The 23,819-nt window shown below is 34.1% G+C and overlaps 1 protein-coding gene across 2 annotated transcripts; it reads right to left on the minus strand.

Annotated features, from left to right (window-relative positions):
• Nucleotides 1-2,794: 2,794 nt before the first annotated feature.
• LOC100370229 (RNA-binding protein 25-like) lies at nucleotides 2,795-23,604 on the minus strand. 2 transcript variants are annotated; one of them, XM_085493488.1, is made up of 21 exons: nucleotides 23,499-23,604; nucleotides 21,753-21,892; nucleotides 21,379-21,422; nucleotides 21,169-21,234; nucleotides 20,240-20,293; nucleotides 20,016-20,087; nucleotides 19,640-19,735; nucleotides 19,009-19,158; nucleotides 18,298-18,390; nucleotides 16,283-16,397; nucleotides 16,133-16,191; nucleotides 15,616-15,699; nucleotides 10,510-10,673; nucleotides 7,760-7,883; nucleotides 7,289-7,452; nucleotides 6,685-6,835; nucleotides 6,461-6,589; nucleotides 5,390-5,528; nucleotides 4,620-4,900; nucleotides 3,887-4,033; nucleotides 2,795-3,459 (listed from the first exon to the last, which is right to left on the minus strand). In XM_085493488.1, exons 2-21 carry the CDS (start codon nucleotides 21,853-21,855, stop codon nucleotides 3,367-3,369), a joined length of 2,328 nt encoding a protein of 775 aa, XP_085349614.1. In that variant the 5' UTR covers nucleotides 21,856-21,892; nucleotides 23,499-23,604; the 3' UTR covers nucleotides 2,795-3,366. The 2 variants fall into 2 exon arrangements, with proteins under 2 accessions (XP_085349614.1, XP_085349620.1); XM_085493494.1 differs by lacking the exon at nucleotides 20,240-20,293.
• Nucleotides 23,605-23,819: the final 215 nt, after the last annotated feature.

Below are 23,819 nucleotides of genomic sequence, written 5' to 3' on the forward strand. Positions count from 1 at the left end.
GAACAAAACTTCTGTGCCTCGCGTTTCGATTCGAGGATTACGCGATTATTTATTATTGTGCGTTCGCTTCCTGGAGTTGGTTCTAAATACTACATAAAAATCATCAAGGATAATTAATTTAATATCCCACTTTGTACTCTTCACGGAAAACCATAGGCTCTGAAATACTCGTAGATTTTTTATTGAAAATACATCGAAGAGAAGCCATGATGTTTTGATCGTGATAAAAAGTCACCTTCCTAGGACCGCCCCCTGTTTAATTATTCATGAGATGACGTCATGTTTACTGGGCATTGACACGTGTTTTTACCGACCCCATCAAAACACTGGTATGAATGACGTGTTTCTGATTTATATATTCAAGAGCAGGTTTTCTGGTCCAACAATTTTACATAAAATGTCTATGTCTATACGTTAACTTTCAATTTCAATAGTCTAGAAAGTATGACAAAGTATGACAAAGCAGTAATTCCCGGTTTAACGCGCAAATATGCAAATTAGCCTTTTTCTCGTCTTCTATTTTTGGTGAATTCTTGGGTTTTAAATTAAAATAGCTGATAGACGCTTTGGCCATTTGCCTCGAAATTTTCACACATTATTGACAAGGTGTTCCCCCTTCAAAATGCGTCCGGACAGTTTATTACTGCGAGTGGAACAAAAATAACAAGTCCGCAATTAACATGGATATATAAATTATGCAAAAATAGAAAAGAGTGAACTTTGAGGTCATGCTGTGCGACTTTGAAAGCCGTTAGAGAGATGAGTGGACGCATTGGAATTAGTAGTATACCAAGGTATCCAGTGATGTAATTTTACCCACAAACGGACTTGAAGTTTTTGAGCTAATTTTTTTTAAACCACTTTTGTCCAAAAAAGCATATTTTTGATCCAAAATCAAAAACGCATTCTGGATATTTAAAATAAAGACAAGTTTTACAAAGTTTGTATAATAAGCTTTCAGAAAATATATAACATGCTGGATATATAATACCATCTTCATTGTCTAATTACTCAATTAAAAAGCAAGCCAAATAAACTGCATCTCTACCTTAAGAAATATTAGATCACGTTTCTCAAAAAGCATAACTAACACACAAAATAATGCCATTTCATTGTACCATGAGACATGATAAACATGTACATGATAAACTAATGAACATTGTCATACGATTTATGACCAATTTTGTCAAAAATTATGACTAGGCTTCTATCTTAACACAATATTGATTACATGAAATGGGTTAATACTCACACTATCATTTGATTTACAACATATAAAAGAGTTTTACTGCGTCTACCTTTTGGACATAATTTCTAATTGGTTTTGGCAGCATGAAACTTGGACGGGGCACCAACAATTTCACTAAACTTCAAAGCATACTTTGTAGAATCCGCTAGATTTCTCACCAACAGAAAAGTAAAATTTGTCTTGGTGTAAAAACATAGTGGAGTGGGCTCACACAGAGTGGCAACATAAATGTGTCATTGCAGCATGAAATACCATCATATCCAAGTCAATCAAAGTTACACCACGAGCAACAAACAATGTAGGCAAGTGTTGTAGCATAAGCTAGCATATTTTCTCAGTATCGAGGCAGACAATTGTCAGCAACACTACTACACTACACTACACTACACTACACTACACTACACGACAAATTACTCTTGGAAAGACACAAGCTGCAATACTTGGCAAATCAAACCCCCCAAGTAAACATTGTAGTATTGTAGCATAAGTCAGTTAATAGCAATTTACTCAGGGATACCAGGCAGAGTAGAAGTGAACACTTCATTGGCTGTCTTCAAATTGACTCCAGTGAATTTCACTGGCGGTACCCACAAGCAAATTCCTGCTAGTCAGAAGAGGGAGCAGTGAACACATGTGCCTAAAAAAAAAAGAGATTAGTACTGATGGTCAAAATAATACAGGTGCAAGATGTGTATACAAAGTTTGGACATGGCATATCAGATAGACCTCCAGAACCACATTTATTAAAACAATTCGTCAGCAGTTCACAATCTGATCTGAAAACAAGACATTGCCATAATGTCCAACATATGTACCGAGTTTGTAAAAATCCATGCATACACGACAAAATCTGGTTCTGGAATGGCTCCATTTTTGGATTGCATCTAAATAGGAACCAACATATCTGGGTTCACGTTATGCATTTAAATTCCATGTCTTCACTTACACCTTCAGTGATAAGGGAACTAATCATTTACTCGGGTATTACCCAGAAAATACAGAGCCTCTTCCAGTCAGTAGAAGGTGCTTTGAATATGAAGTTTTGGTCCATCCATCCAACTTTCCCAGGTTAGCTCCCTGTTGCTCCGGCATAAATAAAGTGCCTGTGAAATGCCCACCAACACATTTTCTGTTTTGGATTTGTGTTCCACTGAAATAGACAGTTATTGATTTTGTTGTTGAAAATGATACCTTCATACGTTATCAGGGGTACTTCTGTAGGCATATGAGAAGCTAATGAGGAGCTTCGTTTTAAAATACACAAAAATAAAGTTGCAGTAGACTGAGTTTAAAACCCATTTTTCACCTAAAAAAATATTTTATGCTTAGAAAAAATTAATAATATTGATGTACCAGTAGAAAGTAGCAGGCATTTAACAGGCACTTTAAAACCAGACCTAATGTTACCCCCTCCCAAACCCCCACTGAGGGCTGTAACTACCAGTACTGCTAAACATTTAGTTTTGTGTAGTGTAGTGTAGTGTAGTGTAGTGTAGTGTAGTGCAGTGCAATGCAGTGCAGTAAACAAATGAGGAGCTTCACTCATTATTTACAAATAGGAATGTTTTAATCCATATCTGAACTAATACATATACATTGTGGCAGTTCAAACCAAAGTTTAAAATAAGAAAATACAAGATTCGTTTAATAAACTACTTGCAGCATATAAGGTCTATGACATGTTGGCAACAGTCTCAGATAGGACTTCTTTACAGTTATTTAGATTCTACAGAAAATAACCATACCCATTTGAATAAGGCCTATACATTTTTGATGAGTTACGGTAGTATTGGTGAAACACAATATATTGCACCAAATTCAAATGAATCCGAGTCACCTAAAACTAATAGGGTAGTTTCTGGCACCCTGAGAAAGAATTTGAAAACATATTTAACATCAATTATTGGTCTAAGTGGCATGAAGAAATCATTAGAGCTGGAAAAAACTAAAATTCATAAGGAACTTTTTTGTTTATTTACATTGCAAAGAGTTCAGTCAGCTCCAAAATTTTGATGAGTAAGGGCACTGAAAACACCGAATTTGAGACCTTGATTTATACAATGAAATAGACTACTTAGGTGTTAAAATAACCACATTGTGGTCAATAAATTGGTTATCTACTTTACTAGACCTATTTTCTTTGCTTCAGTTTCATAAATGAGTAGTCGCCACATCTTTACAACAAAGACTTCAGCTTCTTCATCAAGTACCTGAAAAAAAAAAAGAGTAGAAAATGTCTCTTTATAATTTGTAAATAAATAAAACATATATACTGTAAACCATTTAATGTTTACTAATAGATTTATTTATAGATTTATTTAAGTATATAGTATTTCACGAACGTCACTGACACTGTGTCAGGAGAACCTGAGCAACATTTTCACTGCTACCAAATTTAACGACTTTCACTAACTCACGAAATTCAAGAAGATTTGTCTCTGGTGCAATTAAAAAAGTTTACAGTATTCTGAAATACGGCCAAAAACACATTTGACATGCATTTTTGCAATATACGAATGAAACAGAAATGTTTGAAATTCAGTTGTTGACAGTTCCAGTTTTCATAGATGTTGACATTTATTTTCTTTATGTTCAATGTTTACAAACACAAATTCCTCTTTCCTTGAACAAACTTACCATAGTGACATCATTTAAAATACTTTGAGGAGTACTTCTATCCATAACTTTTTGACAAATAAAATCTACTAATGTGGCCTCTTCTTCACCAATGTATTCAACAATTTTCTTATTCACCCACGGCTTCACTCGCCTTTCCATCAGGCTCTGTAGAAAACATTAATACAAGTATGATTTTACCGGGGGTAGTGAGTATCCAGCCATCTAAAAGTGTCTTTATTCTAACATCTCATCAAAAACAGAGAGAAGTGTCAATAATTTTGGGAAATGCAGAGTAATCAGTTGTCAGATTGCACAATGTTTTGATCATTGTCATGCTTGTCATTTATCTGCATCAATATATATTAACACATAATGTTCAACCATAGATAAGGTGTATGGTTAATCCTAGTGGTCAAATCACAATTTTAGGTCAGCTTGCATCAAGATTGAGCCAACAATTTATGTTACCGTAAAAACTCAATGAGTTTTACGGTATAATAAGTTAAGACAATGAACAAACATGATGAACATTCAGGTGGCACCATACACTTTTATCAAGAGTACTAATTATTTGACATACTGAAATGTTTAAAATCACTAGCAGAATTGACAATGAACAAAACAGGAGTATGAAAGAGAGAGATAATCTAGAAATATAGATGGAAGAGAAACGTGTTTTTGTATCGATATAGAACATGCAACCTGAAGATAGCAAATACAAATTTAGTGAAATTTCACAAAAATAACTCACCTCATCTACCATCGTCCAATTCAATGAATAATTAAATAATTCTTCTTTAGCAGTTGGTATTCTTTCAATAAGATTCTTAATATGTTTCCTTTTTTCTTCAGCAGCAGTAATAACAGACTGTGATGACCTAACTGCTTTCATTTCTTCTTCTGTGTAATCAAGTGGTATAAGTTTACGTTTCTTGGATTTCCCATCTGCTCCTTCCTCTTCATTTGCATTGAACACTTCACTTAGCATCAACTTCTTTTTACTGCCAGCCTGTTGAGGACTATTTGCTGCAGCTGCAACAAAGACAACAATTAACTGATGAATATTTTTTAATTTTAGGGAATAGTTGATAGAGAAGAATATCCAATGAATACACTGTAAACAGTTTTAATATCTCATAATACAAAATTTGACAAACATTTATAGCATCAAAGATTTCATTTGGAATTTTAAAACAGTGAGTCACATTGACTACGTGTATTGCAAAAACGTTTTCCAATAACGCCAACAATTATCATACAAATTGATAGCGGCAATAAATTAATCTGCGAAGATTATTTATAGGCGAAAATATTACATCATTAAAAGGCCATGTGATCACCATTGTTCATGATATCACCTTGCACAGTGGTTTCAGAGAAGAAACACCATAGTATAATTGAAACTGACTTGTGGAAAGAGAACAATGAATGAAATGATGACTGATATCACTTCCATAAAGTGGAAAGACTATTTTGTAGTCTTCCCCACTCCAAAAATAATAAATGAATCGTTTTATTTACCAAGTTTTAAGCCTGAAAAGCCAAGTCTTGGTTTCTGTTCTGCAGCTTCTATCAAGAAAGAACCTTCACTGTCGTCATTTTCAGTCATGCCTGACTCTGGAGTATGCGTTACAGGTAACATGGTTGGCTCTGGTGCAGCCTACAGAAACATATATAGCATTAGCAATGATAGCACATGCAAATAAACAATATATTGGAGCTTGTCAATAAAACAATCTTGCAGCATCTTACAATGTATAAGATCCTACACTGAACTCCCACACTTATCTATTTTGAACAGCTGGACACATTCGAGTATTCCGGAACCCTCTGCAATGCCACAGATAAAATGAAAAAGAATAGAACCACAGAGGAATGAGTATACCGAAAGAGAAAATGTCGTAAGGATACAACTAAACCTTGTATATAGTTCAGTAAACACAAATAGGACAGTTTTAAAGATTTTCTTTACATATATACACAAGCATGTCCATGTAGAAGGCACTAGGAAAAAATGTTTGCTTTACAGTGATAAATTTCTACCAGCTACTATGGTAGTCAAAATACACAAAATAAGTCATTGTTAACGACATAGTCCTAGTCAGTTTTCGGTAACTGTGTGAACTATGAAAAATTTAGATTCTAATAAAATGTTGGGAGAATATTCAGCATAAAAATGCTACCCACTGAGTAAAGGTCTTTCTTTAACAAAATCTGTGAAATTATGTCTGAATTTTGAATCAAATCAGAAGTCAAAAAGACAAGAATCAAAACCATGATTATGTGTGTGTTCAAACAAAGTTTAATCAAATTGTTTAATTAATTGTTTAATTAATTGTTTGAATGTTGTATTGGGGACTAAAATGGGGTCCAAAACATGATTTTTAGCAGGGACTATTAGAGGAAGTTACAGTTATTACAATAATGAATTGAATACCAACTCAGCAATATTCCAGCTAATTGGCTAATTATACATTAGGTATTTGAACAGACAAAATTATTTGGGTTATCATTATCAAGAGGGTACACTTATATTGACATTTTCAATTTTACATCATGGACATATGCAATGACAGTAACCAAGTGACTTACTTGAAGTGGTGCATATGCTGGTTTTAATGTAGGTTCTAATTTGTGTTTTACATCTGGTATTATTTCTGGTTCAGGTTCTTCTATCTTGATGATCTGTGGTTGTTTGTGACTTTCAGTTTCCCTCTCAAGCTGCCAATAACAATAGAACACCATAAATAAAAGAAATAAATATGAATAGCATGACGATTGTGCTTTAAATAGTTAACTATTACCGGTAGTCTTACTTTCTGTATTTCCGCTTCGGGATCAGGATGGCCTTCTTCCATTAATCTCCTTCTTATATCTTCCAACTCTTCTTTTTCTTTCTTCCTGTCTCTGATATCATCATCAATCTCCTTTTCCCTATCTCTAAGTCGTCTTTGGAAGGCACTTCCTCTGTTAACAATATATAAGTTTACCATAAGTATTCTAATTCAGGCTTCAAGCAAGAGTGAAAGGCCTTTATTTAGGTCTCAAATAGGCATCACAAATGGTTGAAATTTGACAGCCCCCGTCCTCAAATATGTATTTGGTTTTAATTTTGTTGGTAATGAAAAGTATAGAACAAGTTCCAAATCAAAACAAACACAAATGCATTGTTTAGTACAAATGCAGTGGTGTAAGCCATTCACACTATTTCACAGAAGGAAATGCGCCAGTAAGCGTTGGGACTCAATTCACACGCATGTGATGTGACGACCCCTCCGCTTCAATATCGTACAAAAATTATATTCATTGAAGTTAATTTCAATTTACTTTGATCATAATCGTAATATTTTTAGTTGCAAGCAAACACTCAATGTTAAACAATATTCGTCATAGATGAAATTTCAACAAAATCAAACTAACCTGTAATATTTTGGATCATCTTTATCATCATCGTAATCTTCTAAAAACTCCTTCAGACGTTTTGCTTCTCTTCCTTGTTCTATTTTACGGTCTTCTTCTTTATCTCGTTCTTTCTCGTATTCTCGATGCCTCTTGCGTTCTCTTGTTTCCCACTGTTTGAGTTGCTGAAACATGAATCGAGACAGATGTATGAAACATGCAGATAAACAAGACAGAGACATACATGCATGTATTTCAGAAAAGTACATTTTTATCAGAGAACAAGCTGCTCTGTGAGTGAGTGAGTGAGTGAGTGAGTGAGTGAGTGAGTGAGTGAGTGAGTGAGTGAGTGAGTGAGTGAGTGAGTGAGTGAGTGTGTGAGTGAGTGAGTGTGTGAGTGAGTGAGTGAGTGTGTGAGTGTGTAAGTGTGTGAGTGTGTGAGTGAGTACAATTTCAATGTCAGGTAAACAGAATAGTCCAATGGTGTCCTACCTCTTGATATGCGGATTCTTTCTCTCTGAGTTTTCTTTCCAATCTTCTTCTTTCATAGAGTTCTTCTTCTTCTTCTTTCTCTCTTTCCCTTTCTTCTCTTTCCCTCTCCCTGTCTCTCTCTCGTCTATAAACATACATGTTCAAATTAGAAACCAACTACAGCAATTACATAATTTATGAATAGTATGTGAATGATTACACTTGCAAAACATGCTATCAGGAAATGAACCCTTCCCTTTCATCTAAGTGTCGGGAGATGCTATGTGTCAAACCAGTGGATTTGATGACAAAGGATTTAACTATGAAATGAAAGATATTACAAGTGCTGTAAAAGTGTTAATACCAGTCTATTCATAGCACTGACAGTCATATAGATATATATCCTACTTAATTAATAGGTCATTGACTCTGGCATGACTACAGCAACTTTGATATTTACAAAGAATATGCTAATGTAAGAAAAACCTGCACAAACCATGGTCATGTTAAACTGCTATGCAAAATAAAAGATGTATATAAATTATAATCAAACATTAGAAAAGTATGCAGCATGTTAAAATATGGTGTTACTTTATGGTGGCACATTATTCAGATTTTGTTCAGTCAAAGTAATATGATCATTCTCATACTGTACAATGTACAATACTGTATAATTAACACTAAAAAACCAGATGGATATTTTGAATCAAATAACAATCAAAGAAAGCTTAGAAAGAACTCCCGTGTGCTGAGAGTATTGAAGACACATTAAAAATTAATTCAAAATTACCTGTACATGAGATATTGATAGAAAAGCTGAAAACTAATTATGTACATCAGGTAACTAATATAAACAGAACAGAACAAAAAAATTATAAATTATTATGCTAATTAGAGAATTAATATGAACAAATTTTAACCCAAAATTAATCAGGCCTGTCTATTGTCCTAGAGCATTTATGTACCAAATTTTATTCAAATGTGATGATCAGTAATTGAGCTATCAGTGTTAATTAATTATGTTAATTAGGTGATTAATAAGCATAAATATTTACCAAAAACTAATTGGGTTTCTGCATAGTTCTCTTTAAAAGTTTCATTAAAATCCAATTTGTGGTTCTTTATATATCAGTGGAACATTATGCAAATTAGGTAATTAATATCCAATTAAAACTAATTAGGTCTCTGCATAATCCTAGAAGATCTATGTAGCAAGTCTCATTGAAATATGATTACTACTTGATATATCAAAAGCTGAAAATTAATTAATTATGCAAATTAGATAATTAATATGTACTCATATTACCCTAAAAACTATCAGGTTTGTGCAGTGTCCTATGACATCTATGTACCAAGTGTCATTGAAATGTGATGATTACACTACTTGAAATATCAAAAGCTGAAAATTAATTAATTATGCAAATTAGCTAATTAATATATACTGATATTAGCCTAAAACTATCAGGTCTGTGCAGTGTCCTATGATGTCTATGTACCAAATTTCATTGAAATGTGATGATTACTACTTGAAATATCAGAAGCTGAAAATTAATTAATTATGCAAATTAGGTAATTAATATGTACTCATATTACCTTAAAAACTATCAGGTCTGTGCAGTGTCCTATGACATCTATGTACCAAATTTCATTGAAATGTGATGATTACTACTTAAAATATCAAAAGCTGAAAATTAATTAATTATGCAAATTAGGTAATATATACTGATATTACCCAAAAAACTATCAGGTCTGTGCAGTGTCCTATGACATCTATGTACCAAATTTCATTGAAATGTGATGATTACTACTTGAAATATCAAAAGCTGAAATATAATTAATTATGCTAATTAGGTAATTAATATGTACTCGTATTACCCTAAAAACTATCAGGTCTGTGCAGTGTCCTATGACATCTATGTACCAAGTGTCATTGAAATGTGATGATTAGTACTTGAAATATCAAAAGCTGAAAATTAATTAAATATGCAAATTAGGTAATTAATATGTACTCATATTACCCTAAAAACTCTCAGGTCTGTGCAGTGTAATATGACATCTATGTACCAAGTTTCATTGAAATGTGACAATTACTACTTGAAATATCAAAAGCTGAAAATTAATTAATTATGCTAATTAGGTAATTAATGTCTACTGATATTACCCTAAAAACTTTCCAGTTTGTGCAGTGTCCTATGACATCTATGTACCAAGTTTTATTGAAATGTGATGATTAGTACTTGAGATATCAGTGGAAAAGCCGAAAATTGATTAATCATTATGCAAATTAGGTAATTAATATTGCACAGATTTTTACCCAAAACTAATTAAATCTGCGCATTAGTTTGGAGCATCTGTGTGCCAAGTTTCATCAAAATCCAATGAGTGGTTCTTTAGATATCAGTGGAACAGTCATGAAACAGCTAAAAATCAGCTAATTATCATGCAAATTAGGTAATTAATATGCATGGATTTTTACCAAAACCTAATCAAATCTGCGCATTGGCCCAGAGCATCTATGCACCAAGTTTCATCAAAAACTGATGTATGGTTCTTGAGATATCAGTGGAACAGACGGACACACATACACACACACACACACACACACATACACACATACAGACACACTAACTGCAAAGACTCCCTTTTTGTGCTTCGCACACGGGAGTCAAAAACAAAACATGCAGAACAAAAATGTGGGACAAATATTGCCACTAGTCGGTCAAAGGTCATCAAAATGCAAAACAAATTGACAATACAAAATTATAGATTACCTTTCAGAGATCTTATCCTTTTCCCTTTTTTTTGGTTTGTCCCGTAGCCTTTCTCTTTCTCTGGCCTTTTCAATAGTTTTTTCCCGTTCACGTCTTTCTCGTTCTCGACGCTCTCTTTCACGCTCTCGTTCCCTTTCTCTTTCTTTTTCCCTCTCATCTTCATTCTATGTGGTAAGAGAAAACAAAAGGCAATAGATGAATATTAATCCTTGGACTGAATAAAAAAGTAAACAAATATTGCATTTGTCATGGATATTTAACCAACCAGAGGAGAGAGTTATTAAATCCTGTCACATAGTAAGTTGTACACTCCATTACGGTAGCCATACATGAAAAGCTGAACAGACTGATTTGTAGTGGATTGTAATAATCAAAGTTGGTTGGTTCAACAGGTACGTATAAACATGCATATTATAAATACATATATGATATTCAAGTGATAATAGCAAAAAGAGAAATCTGCAAGAGATGACAACTTTCATTGAACCAAAACATTCATTGAGTTGAGTCACATGTTCAAAATGAATAACTGACATGAAATTCTGACATTAAAACTTGGGTACTACTTTTGCCAGGTTCCAGAGTAGACTCACGCTTCCCACGTCTTCATGATTGTAGTGACATTGTACAGATCAAGTCTTGAAATTCGGCGTTCAACGATGTTTGGCTTATGGAGAGAACTGGTTTTTAGTTTACAAAGGAATATTTGTCAAGTGCACATTAAAGTCTATGTACACAGGAGGTTATATATGCAAATCACCATTACAACCCCACAATTGCAGTTTTGAGACTGAAACGATTAAACAGCACTGTGGTAGATTGAAAAAACTGTTGATTTTTAACTACCGGATTCGGCTGATACCCCGCCCTGGGCGATCTTATGGAGGATTCGATTTTTTTAAAGAAAAATGTGGACCAAAGATCGCCCGGGCAGATATTACGAGGCCCATCTTGTCTAAAAAAATAACCCTGCGTTGATAGAAATGGTCTAGAAAAAATAATGTTTCGCGTTGACCAAATATAATCATGCAAAGTATAAATTCAAAGTGTTTTAATACATTGGTGAGAGGTCGCATTTTACGTGAACAAGAACATGCACTAAGAAGAAAAAGCAAGTCAAAGTCGAAACGGGGTGCATCATGGACATGACACAACACACGCTGCGACAACTGAGTGATTAGCGACATAATTTTGGGACGCAATTGAACTTAAAGTACTTGCTGCGCGGTGATGCTGGCATCAAGTGTGTGTTGACCGAAGTTTGACCCCAAGTCACGCGCTGAACTGGCGCGTTACCTTAGCAACCTTTTTCTTTTGCGGTCCGCGTGTCGATCTAGTAAAATTTTTATTATATCCGACGGTACTGTAATTACGCAACTTGTATGCAACTCTGTACTGGCTTTGAATATATCAACGTCATTTACTTAGTGCACTGCTTTTCTAATTACGCAAATTTGATTACAATATTGTACCAGCTCTGAATATTTCAACTTTGTATTAAATGTATTGCTTTCATGATAATTACGCAAACTCAAGTTAATTTTTACTATTGTTAGGTCACTGACCCGGGGTATTGGGTCTGTGAATATTTCAATATTACCGACTTGATAATGCGTTGCATTCGTAATAATTACGCAAACATAAACATTGGCGCATTTAAATCATTAAAAATGATAGTAGTCGGGTATCTACGGAAAGTCGAGAAAATATTTTACTTGTGATTCATCGATGTTCCAATGGTGATTTTTTTATTCGAAATGAAGTGAACATGTAATATAAACCATACCATGCGTCAAGTTACATTTTACTATAATATAATAAACTCTGGACAGCGCACTTCGATCGCAATATTCACGTACATTTCGACTGAACTCTAAAAACCACGCGTTTGAGTTCACGCACTGATATTTAAATTCGGGCCACCCAGCTTGACGCAAATCAATATAGTTACTTGTCATGTGTTCAAAAAATCTTTCAACTCTCACAAATACCATGAACACGAAGAGCTAACTGGGGGTTAACTGAAAGAGAACGTCTTTTTTGGAGAAAAAACACGCCAGTACAAGATTATGTGTACAAGGTTAGCTTTATAGAACTTACATGATCGCTTAACTCCGTGTTTTTTAATAATCATGTTGCATGTGAAACGCAGGAGACATTTTAGTTCGCCCATTCCTTGTTTACCGACATTTTGTCTGGAATGCGATACAGACTAATCTTACTGATAACAACCAAGAGGCTCGAACAAGGAAGGCTTGGATATTTTAAACTTCGTAAATAACATTCTTTTCAAGCGTAGACTTTATTCGAGTGTAATAATACGCAACAACAATTCGTTTACAGCATTGGTTTTATTGAAGTTTTTAATGCTTTTCAGCTTCACAGTGAATTATTTTAGCGTCATATTTGAAATAGCGCGCTCGATACAAGATGTCGGACGGGAAAATTGGGGTCTGTAAAAATGTTTGTTGGTTCAGTCAGGCAATGTGTGGACCAAAACATCGCCCACTATTTGAAACATGGGCAGGGTTTAGGATGGGCGGGGTATCAGCCGAATCCGGTAGAAGGAATCCACATAATATCATCGTCTATGGATAAATATTTCACAATAATGAAATTAAAAATTGATTATCATGTACACCTTGTCTAAAGTTCCGCCAGAATTAGTGAGGACAGAGACAAGTGAAAATGATATAGCAATCACTACAAGATGCGATACTGATGCATAGATAAGCAGCAACATGTATATATCTAAATGTTTGTTCCTTGATATGGCTCTGGTTCTACTGGCAGTCACAATGAAGACCGAGGTAGGTCTTTAAAACTCAAATTTAAAAACATCAAGTGATGTTTGCAATAATCATACAATAGAATGCTGTAGATAAAAGTTATGTCATTATAAATATATTAATTATCAAACATATTCATATCTCATAGAAATGCACATTATTACCTGCTAGAGCTGGTTCGACCATGTGTGCAAAGTTGCCAACGAAAACACATGTCTAACTATTGCAGCTCAGATTCCTAACCCTAATTTTGTTTTAGTTATGACTGTAACTGGTATGTGAGGCTTGTTATCAAAGACACACAAAAAAACTTAGTACAATCAAACTTAAATTTGCACCACATGAAAAATACAGAATTTGTGAGACATGAAAAATTGTGAAAAGTGAAAATGCTATAAAATTGTGAAAATTCCTAAAGCAGAAATCGTGTGGTTAACAGTATACAATGTCCTGTATAATAAAGGAAAGACCAGTGCATCAGGGTGTGGCTGGTATCTGAGGTACAAATAGTTACAAATGTGTTTGAGTGCCTGATGCCTTTGTTTACCATTGCAATTTAATAAAAAAATTAAAAATTAATTGTTATATTTTATAACAGAATTGACCATTGTGCTAGATCAAAATAACTAATACTGTACATACTCCAGACAATGCAGTGGTGAACTCTGCACTGTATTTACAGTAGGTCAACATTCATCAATTCAGGTACATTTTATAATATTCAAACTACAGTACATGATGTTAGCAGAACAAAATTAAATAAGTTCATATCATATTCAATTTCTCTGATTTTGAAAAATATTATTGCGCACAGATAGAATACTGCTACAAGTGATGAAATTATGATCAATATACAAGATCAAGGAATGTGCAGAAAATTGCTTTTCTATCAGTTTGTGTAGAGCTTATAATAATGGAAGAACTTTGGTGTTTGGAGACTACCGGTACATCATACATGTTGTAAACTACAATAAGACAAGCAAGCAAATCGCACCAACGCCCCCAACCCCACCCCAGCCCAAACCCTACTTCAGACTCCCTGGATGTAGGCATCAGGCAATCTCCTCAAGGCAATAGAGACTGAGAAATATAAGTAAACAATATGTAACATACTCACCAAAATCTTTATCATCTCAAAGGTTAATTGAACCATACTTATATAGTAAATGAAACACGTACCTCAATTAATATAGATGGTAGTTACACAACTACATACAGCGTGTTATGATTGCTTTGTGTGTAATGTGTAAAGACAAAGAGAAAAGGAAAGAACACTAACTTCATTCATTCATTCATGTTTACTTACTACACATACTCATCGCATGCCATTTTCACAAGTCATTGAATTTACACACGAGAGCTTTTCTAAGAACTATCCAATTTTTAATACTCTTTCTCATGTCCTACTGACAAGACTTAAATGCCTTATAAAAAAATTACATAGAAAAGTAATACTGTGCAGTTACTTAATCACCTTAAAATTACAATCAGATCATTACATATATATACCAACCGCAAAATACCAACATTCCATCAGTTCTTTAATGATGACAACAGAACAATCCAACTTGGCATCAGTTCAAGCAACAATCTTTGGACATATTCATATAAAATCAGTTGGCAGTGAAAACAATTTCTAACAATTTAAACTTTGGATTATTTTAGCATACTTTAATTAAAAAAGAGAAAGGTGTGGGTGAATTCTGTATCACTAACCTTAATGATAAACAGCTTCATTTATACTCAACTAATAGTATATATACAAATATATATATAAACTACCAAGATGTTGTACTCACCACCTTAATATTTTCCTCTTTAGGCATACAGCAAAGCAGCTATGGTGCTGTCGCTTCGTTTTCTCATCGACACATCTAGTGTATTATATACAGTTGGGGAAGTGGCCCATTAATTTGGGGGGCAAAAAAGTAAATTTCAGTCACAAAATTGGGTATGTGCTAAATTGGTGAATGATTACACAGCCTTTCAGTTGTATTAAAACCGACAGCACACTGATTTGATCCAAATTATAATAACAGATAATTCCTATATTTTTTTTCTCTACGAATCAAAAGCTCCAGGTTGCACAGATTAATTTTTCTAAATAGTTCATGAAGGCCATAAATTGTTCACTGCAAATAAATTTCTCATCATTTCGAATTAAAGACACATTTTGGTAGCTATGACAACTTGTTGTATTATTGTAAATTTAAGTAACACAAGATAGTGATTCTTGACAGAGTTTGACATAGTTGTACTGGTACACTATAAGGGACACACCAACAAGATATTATGGAATTGATAAGTATAAGCATACCTTATGTGAATCCCGAAATGTACGGATTTCACGTGATATTAAATTTTTCTTGTCTTCATCCATCTCCATGTCATCAATTTTCTCCTGAAATATTCAAATGTAATTGGAGGGTCATTTTTCAGACAAGAAAATCAAGGCTAAGTTACTTGAATGAAATAAGACACAAGTCTCAGTTCAGGTTTTAGTGACTGTGTGAATCATAAAGTAAAGAAAACTTTTAAAAAAAGCACATTCAAGAGATGGTTGAGAATACATCACAATGAAAAAACAGCATGGCCACCAGCTAATCATTTTGTATCGAATCACAAAATAAACAGATGTGCTTTATATGTGATGTTTTCTAAGCTTGTTAAAGAATCAGCCATGGAAATGGGTACAATTTTAACCAGACTTTGCCTCATGCAGCCAAAATACCATGGAATGTATATATTACCTTCAAATGCACTAAGGGGGTTGGAGGAATATGCAAGTTGTGTATTTTGTAAATAAATAGCTTTCATTAAATGGAAATGCTTACGTCTTCTTTTTTATCCTTTTCTTTCATTTTCCTTTTCTTTTGTGATCCATCACCATCATCTACAATTGGTAAATAATAAATAAGAGTAAATACCAACAAATAAATATATAAATTGATAAAATAAACAAACAAAAAATAAACTATTCTCACCATCCAAAGAGGCTTTATTGATTTCAGAAGCATATTCCTTCATGACAGTGTCCAGCTGCATTTTATAAATTCTATCTTTTTTCATCATATCATGATCATGAATGTCTTCTGCACTCTGAAATGAAAAAAAATACATATTATTAAAGGATGTATACTATTCATGGTACACACAGAGTAAAATCAAAATCCTGCCAGGGATTGCATATGGCACTTGCCAGGGACCAAAGAGACAAGTATCATAATTGTTTACATATGCAGGGATCACACCAGCCCAACTGGAGTGCCGGTTTCTCATGAATATTAACGAGTTAATAATGAGAATGAGCTTGGTCACACTTTTTTTTAATCAAGTCAAGATATTATTTGTCTATATTTCACAAAGAATGTCACCATTATTATTATTGAATGATTAAATAACTGTTTGTTTATTTTTTATTTAATAAATATAGCAATATTTCTTAAAATTGGACATTGTACTATGAGCTCCCAAAACGCTTACATTTAATGAACCGGCATATGTCCTTCGACTAGATGGGCAAGGCCATTAACCAACCAGAATGCCGCATTGTTTAGCCAGTAGAACCAAAAGTTTTCCGAATGGTGGTGAGCGTAAAGATTACATTGCGCAAGTAAAGCGATGTTGTAGCATGATGTGTCTGCATGGATTTTGGATGAAAAAACAGCACGATGGTTTTCAAAAGAGATAATTAGCAATTTTTCAAAAAGTAAAACAAATGTTGAAGGAAGTGTTTTGAAATTATTTGTGATGTTAACAGTTGAAATGTATTTTACCCACTCGTGCAATAAAGACACAGCTTTTTTTTTGAGCAGCATAAACAGAATGTGACTTACACTTTGACCATGTTTTATTGAGTGGAAGTGATTCTGTAGCATAAACAGAATGTGACTTACACTTTGACCATGTTTTATTGAGTGGAAGTGACTCTGTAGCATAAACAGAATGTGACTCACACTTTGACCATGTTTTATTGAGTGGAAGTGATTCTGTAGCATAAACAGAATGTGACTTACACTTTGACCATGTTTTATTGAGTGGAAGTGATTCTGTAGCATAAACAGAATGTGACTTACACTTTGACCATGTTTTATTGAGTGGAAGTGACTCTGTAGCATAAACAGAATGTGACTCACACTTTGACCATGTTTTATTGAGTGGAAGTGATTCTGTAGCATAAACAGAATGTGACTTACACTTTGACCATGTTTTATTGAGTGGAAGTGATTCTGTAGCATAAACAGAATGTGACTCACACTTTGACCATGTTTTATTGAGTGGAAGTGATTCTGTAGCATAAACAGAATGTGACTTACACTTTGACCATGTTTTATTGAGTGGAAGTGATTCTGTAGCATAAACAGAAAGTGACTTACACTTTGACCATGTTTTATGGAGTGGAAGTGATTCTGTAGCATAAACAGAATGTGACTTACACTTTGACCATGTTTTATTGAGTGGAAGTGATTCTGTAGCATAAACAGAATGTGACTTACACTTTGACCATGTTTTATGGAGTGGAAGTGATTCTGTAGCATAAACAGAATGTGACTTACACTTTGACCATGTTTTATTGAGTGGAAGTGATTCTGTAGCATAAACAGAATGTGACTCACACTTTGACCATGTTTTATTGAGTGGAAGTGATTCTCTAGCATAAACAGAATGTGACTTACACTTTGACCATGTTTTATTGAGTGGAAGTGATTCTGTAGCATAAACAGAATGTGACTTACACTTTGACCATGTTTTATTGAGTGGAAGTGATTCTGTAGCATAAACAGAATGTGACTCACACTTTGACCATGTTTTATTGAGTGGAAGTGATTCTGTAGCATAAACAGAATGTGACTTACACTTTGACCATGTTTTATTGAGTGGAAGTGATTCTGTAGCATAAACAGAATGTGACTTACACTTTGACCATGTTTTATTGAGTGGAAGTGATTCTGATTTTCAAATTTAGCTTTCAAATATTTTACAGTAACTGCTTTCTTACCTTAGTATCGTTGTCGTCGTCATCATCATCATCATTTTTTTTCTTTGCTAAATAATCATCTAATAATGCTCGAGTCTTGGCATCTACTTTTACCTGAACAAATACAAAATCATGATTATATCTCATTTAGTCTTTCAGGCAATTCAAACCCCCGTTTTTTTAATATGGCTGGCGAGTTTGCTGAGCTATCAAAATCGCTTCAAAATTAGCTCTTGGCAGGCAACAGGTTTTACTGTGATCGAATGCCAAAAAAACATGAGAAAACATTAACATATTGCCGCACCTCACAAGCAGTTTTCTGCAATGTGGCAAGCCCAGATTGATCATTTGTGGATTACAGCAGAAAATCTTGTAACTGGGTAGCTGTAGCAGACAATTCTGTTACCGGGTGTTGTAACAGCTGTTGTCATCAGGGACTACCAAAACATATGTGTCACGTTGTGCCATTCAAAAATGTATCAGTACATTGAAAGGCTTTGGAAACAGATACATGTATGGGTTTACAATCAGATCAAATTAAGAGATTGTAAAATGAAAATATTGGAACACCCTTTTCTGTGCATTCTATATCAACCTGCACTGTACAAACATGAGATTGTAAATAATCACAGTAAAATATGCATAGCTTTTCGACAATTCAAACACAATTATAGCAATTAACCAAAAATTAATCTCATTGAAACATGCTAAAGTCAACCTAATGGTACATACCACTAATTTCTTGTTTGCTATCTGCCAGTCATGTAGTAGCCTCATGGCTCGTAAACTAGCTTCTGGGTCGGCATATTCACAAAATCCAAATGCTTGCAGTTTACCCGACGCACCCTGAACTCTTTTCCAGCTTACAATTGCACCACATTTCTATGGATGAAATGAGTGAATCTAATGTCAACAATGTTTTGGGTTACAAATAATACCAGATTCATGAACTCAAAAAGACAGATGTCTGAAAAATGCATACACGATACTACTATAAAAGCAATACAACAATTCAATAGTATTTTAGCACACTGGGACAAGTAGAAGCATTAACAATGAAATGTGTTTTAGCTAGGTTAACACTTGAATTGAAGGCAAACCATGAGGAGAAACTTTCAATGGATTTTATTTGCACTGATAGAACACAAGCTGAAGTGCGAGTCAAATTGCATAACTGATAATAATTTGCTAATAATTTGGTATTTATTGAATATTAATAAGAATAAAATCCACCAACAATTTTTTGGCATATTAGTGAGCAGCAACAAAAATGAATGACATGTTTAAAAGTATATTTTACAACACATTCTCATACAGTCACTTTAGTTATAACACAAAACTACCAAGCTATGTTATTACTCACATTTAACATCTGCCTGATCATCATGTCTGAAGCTCTCTCGGATATATTACCCACAAAAACTGTCGTCTTTGGTTTATTTGGATCATCATCATCCCGCTGTTTAATGAGAAAGTATATTATTATGAAACATGGAGTTTCAAGAGCCAGTCAAATCAGGGTTTATCACCAAAAACAGCGCAGCAATTTTAAGCACAATTCAGCACAACATACTACAGCAGAGCCCAAAAATTGGTGTGTGTGTCACCACATAAAACCATCTATAAAGAACCTTCACTTGGTATAACAGCCAAGTTGTAAGTGCTGTGAAGTACCAGTAATCCATAAAACAAGTTGCATGTGTCTATGCGAGTAAGGATACACGAGAAGTACTACCTACTTTGTCATCATCATCATCATCTCTATCATATTTTCTATAGGTGCTTGCTACTCTACTCGGCTGCATGTAATTCTATCAAAAAGAAACAAGAGTATTAGAAAGCAACTATATGCCAAATATCTGTTGTGTTAGCTATAGGTTATAGCTACTACTAACATACCCCAAATACTGGAGATGTACAAGAAATCAAATTGAATATTTAGATATATTGTATGATAACTGACCTTTCTACCAAACATTTGATACCTTCTCATGTGTGTTGATGACGATGAATCAGTCTTTAAGAAAATGAAAACAGATTCATTTTCTCTCAAATTAAAACTAACTGACCATCTTTCCACAAAGAAGGCCATCAGGTTTATCTAGAATCCATCATCAACCCACTTTCTTGCTGATTGTACATCATCAACAACTCAGCAAGGGCAGGGCACAAGATGATTACAGTAACTGTTACTACATGTATATTTTTAACTATAAATCCATGTTTCACTCAACATGTGAAAATTTCACTGAGCTAATATACAATACACAGTCTGAGCTACGAGTACAGGTTTGCGAATGCATGTTTAGGAATTGGGGATCTCATGGTTGAAAAAGCCCAGCAATCTTTTTATCCATGATGAATAACATTTCATCACAGAAAGATAAATTTGATTCATATTTTTTTTTTAAAACAAAATTTTAATTTCAGTGGCAATATTTTGATATGTTAGGGGCAAAGGTTTAAATCTTATATGGTCAAAGTCAATGTAAAAGTACACATGGGCTCACAGCATAAGGGTTAAAATTTGTAAGACAAATATTTCTTTTCCAGAACACAGCTTCACAGAGTCATGGGACACAATCAGGCATAAAAAAAAATCATGGCACACAAGTTTAATAATATACAAATACAAATCTGAAAGCGAACCACAAAATGGACTTGTTTACCAAACACCAAAGCACTCAGGCTACTGGTTTTCAAGAAGAAGATGATGATGTTCACAAACTGGTGTAGGACAATTAATAATACGTCATTTTCAAAGACAACTGAGCTAAAAAGCTGTAATACAAAAAAGCACATGGCCAGAGTCTTTTCAAAATCCAAATATGGTTTTATTGCAAAAAATATTCCATATATCAATTGCACATTAACTTGATAAAGATTACTTACCTTTCTTCCTGAATTTGAATAGGACTGTCTGTGAAGATTGCTTGACGGTGATGGTGATGAAGCGTTCTTTGTATAAAAATAACAATTATTATTAGCATTAAAATACACTGTTAATGAAGATGTGATACAAATTCTACTGCTGCCTGTATACAAGGTATATTATTTGTCTCATACCGGTACATCATATAAATGTTACATGCATGTACTTACTGATGTAACTGGAGGTATCATTGACATTGACATCGGCATGGTTCCTAGATAGAATAGAAGACAGTGATTGGTATTCGCACAGCACGTTTGCCAATAGAGGGACTAATATATTGTCTCTCTCTGGCTCAAATCAAACAAACACAAAGACATGTGCAGAATAAATTAGGTTTCACATTTCGCAGGTGAACTGTACCACAGTACAAGAAAGATGTCATGTGTGCAGAGTGAGTTGAAGGCATAAGACCCGACACTCGGGTTGTGTTGATATCTCTATCGTGAACACCACTAATATTTGTAGTCAAATCGCAGTTTGTCATGTGTATCAAGTTGCCAATGCAGTTATTACATTAGCATATACAAACAACAAAACATACCAGGTGGCAATGGTGGAAATGATGCGAATGGCGGTGGCTGCATTCCTGGTGGAAGTGGCGGCATTGGTATTGGAGGTCTATTCATTGAAGGAGGAAACGACATCGTGAAATTATATACACAACTTCTTTATTTATTTTACCTGTAAATAATGTTAACATGAAAAAGAACAATCATCAGTAAAAATTAGTTTGACAAAAATATATGTATACTGTATTTGCTCTATTAGAGGCGCAATAAGCAATGTTTTGTTTATATGCAATTATTTTAAAATGCGCTTCCAACTGAACAACTACAAATTAGAATACTTGATTGTGATAATTATATAGATCTTGCACCATTTTACACACGTAAGTTTATTTTCATTTAAGCAATTTCATGTCCAGAGTATACAGATAAAAAGTTCTAAAAGGAGATTCTTATAAAACATACTGTATTTTCCTGGGTATAAGCCCAGGATGTTTTTATGAGATGTCAACAATAGATATACATAATTTTAAAAATAAAGATGTGTGTTTTATTCTGTGAAAATCATGATTGGTATGGTAGTTCTTTTTTTGGAGTGTGTGGTGGCCCGGAAAAAGGCCATTTGGTTCCTGCTTTTACAAAAAAAATTGCATAAATTTCAGTGTTTGATGAACAACGGAATATGGTTTGCATATCTTCTAGAATAAGGTCAATGATTATGATAATATTGAAGGTCAGTTGTAGTCTTGCTTCAAATGCACAAGTCTGGGTTCCATATGAACAAAAATGGCAACTCTGTGAGTGTTGCACAAAATGAGACATTACCAAGGTTTAACTAGGTAATTTCTAAGATGATTAGAATGCATCAAAGAATATTCTGAGGAGTCAAATGAATATTTAGTGCACACCATGCCAAGGACAAAACTTGTATTCATGCTTGGAAATGGATTGTAGGCTAATTAATGTTTATCAAAAATTAATCTTGTATATGCGCAACGCGACTACCACCAACCTTTGATATTAATATTCATGGTGGTTTTTAAGTTATCAGGTACTAATGTAAAAATGAGACGAACATCACGTTGGTCATGGATATTCATTATATGACATCTTCCAGTTGGATATAAACTTGTGTTTTTAGCATTTTCTACCTCTAAGTGGTTGCTTTTTTGCCAGTTTCACATACAAATTTGCATATTTACCTCTATGTCACCATCACACATGAGACTCCTGTTACATACATAACATGATCAATATTTAGTAGTTATCTTTATTTCACTAGAAACTAGCAGTTTTGCTTATTACTATTTAAATGTCCACTACTAATAATCACCAAAAATTAGCAAAATGGATTCTGATTTCAACACGGAAATCAGCTAAATGAGGCCCAACACCATACCTATAACGCAACGCACTACAGATAACATAGAAAACATCTAATTGGGTCACCCTCCATGCCCTCAACAACACCAATTTATTAGGAGAATAAACACATCCGAAGGTTTTAATAATGTTTACAATAAGTAAACATATGTCAGTGTGATGGTCGTGATAAACCTGGTAACGTGTGTTTGGTTTGGAAGCAAATTTAAAATGTTTAATAAAACGCGCCGATTTCAACTACACTGCCCTGACCCACTGTGATGGCAAAACACGCTCTGAGCATAAACTGAAACAAAAGCCAAAAGCATCGGTAAAAACATGGTCAAATATACAAGCTGAACCAGCACCACCACGTCTACGAATTATCTGCCTATAACAGAGGGGATAAAATAACTCACCTGATCTTGAAACACAGGAAAAGGGTTGATAAACTTGCGATTTTGGCGTATTTTTCCTTCTTCGAACTTTCCGAAGCAACATGGACGCCACGATATAATAGCCCTCTAGAGTTGGAGTCAAGTGAGGTCATCCTCTTTCACCAATAGATATGTTTGATCATGCATCGTTATTCATGCATGTAATCGGTAGAAATTTTGCAGTTTATGTTAATGACAAATATATATAGTAAAGCATTAAATTAAATGAAAGAATAGCTGAATTGATAAACAAGACTACACAATGTTTCTACTTGTATCTATTTGCGAACGAGACTGAGGAAT

The sequence above is a fragment of the Saccoglossus kowalevskii genome, chromosome 2, assembly GCF_978046115.1.
Source record: "Saccoglossus kowalevskii chromosome 2, keSacKowa6.1, whole genome shotgun sequence".
Classification (NCBI taxonomy): domain Eukaryota; kingdom Metazoa; phylum Hemichordata; class Enteropneusta; family Harrimaniidae; genus Saccoglossus; species Saccoglossus kowalevskii.

Coding starts and splice junctions, on each gene's coding strand:
- LOC100370229 (XM_085493488.1), bottom strand. CDS start 21,855: ATGTCGTTTCCTCCTTCAATGAATAGACCTCCAATACCAATGCCGCCA. Junction 19,159..19,639: donor TGATCAGGCAGATGTTAAAT/GTGAGTAATAAC, acceptor TTTCATCCATAG/AAATGTGGTGCAATTGTAAG. Junction 6,836..7,288: donor GATGATCCAAAATATTACAG/GTTAGTTTGATT, acceptor TATTGTTAACAG/AGGAAGTGCCTTCCAAAGAC.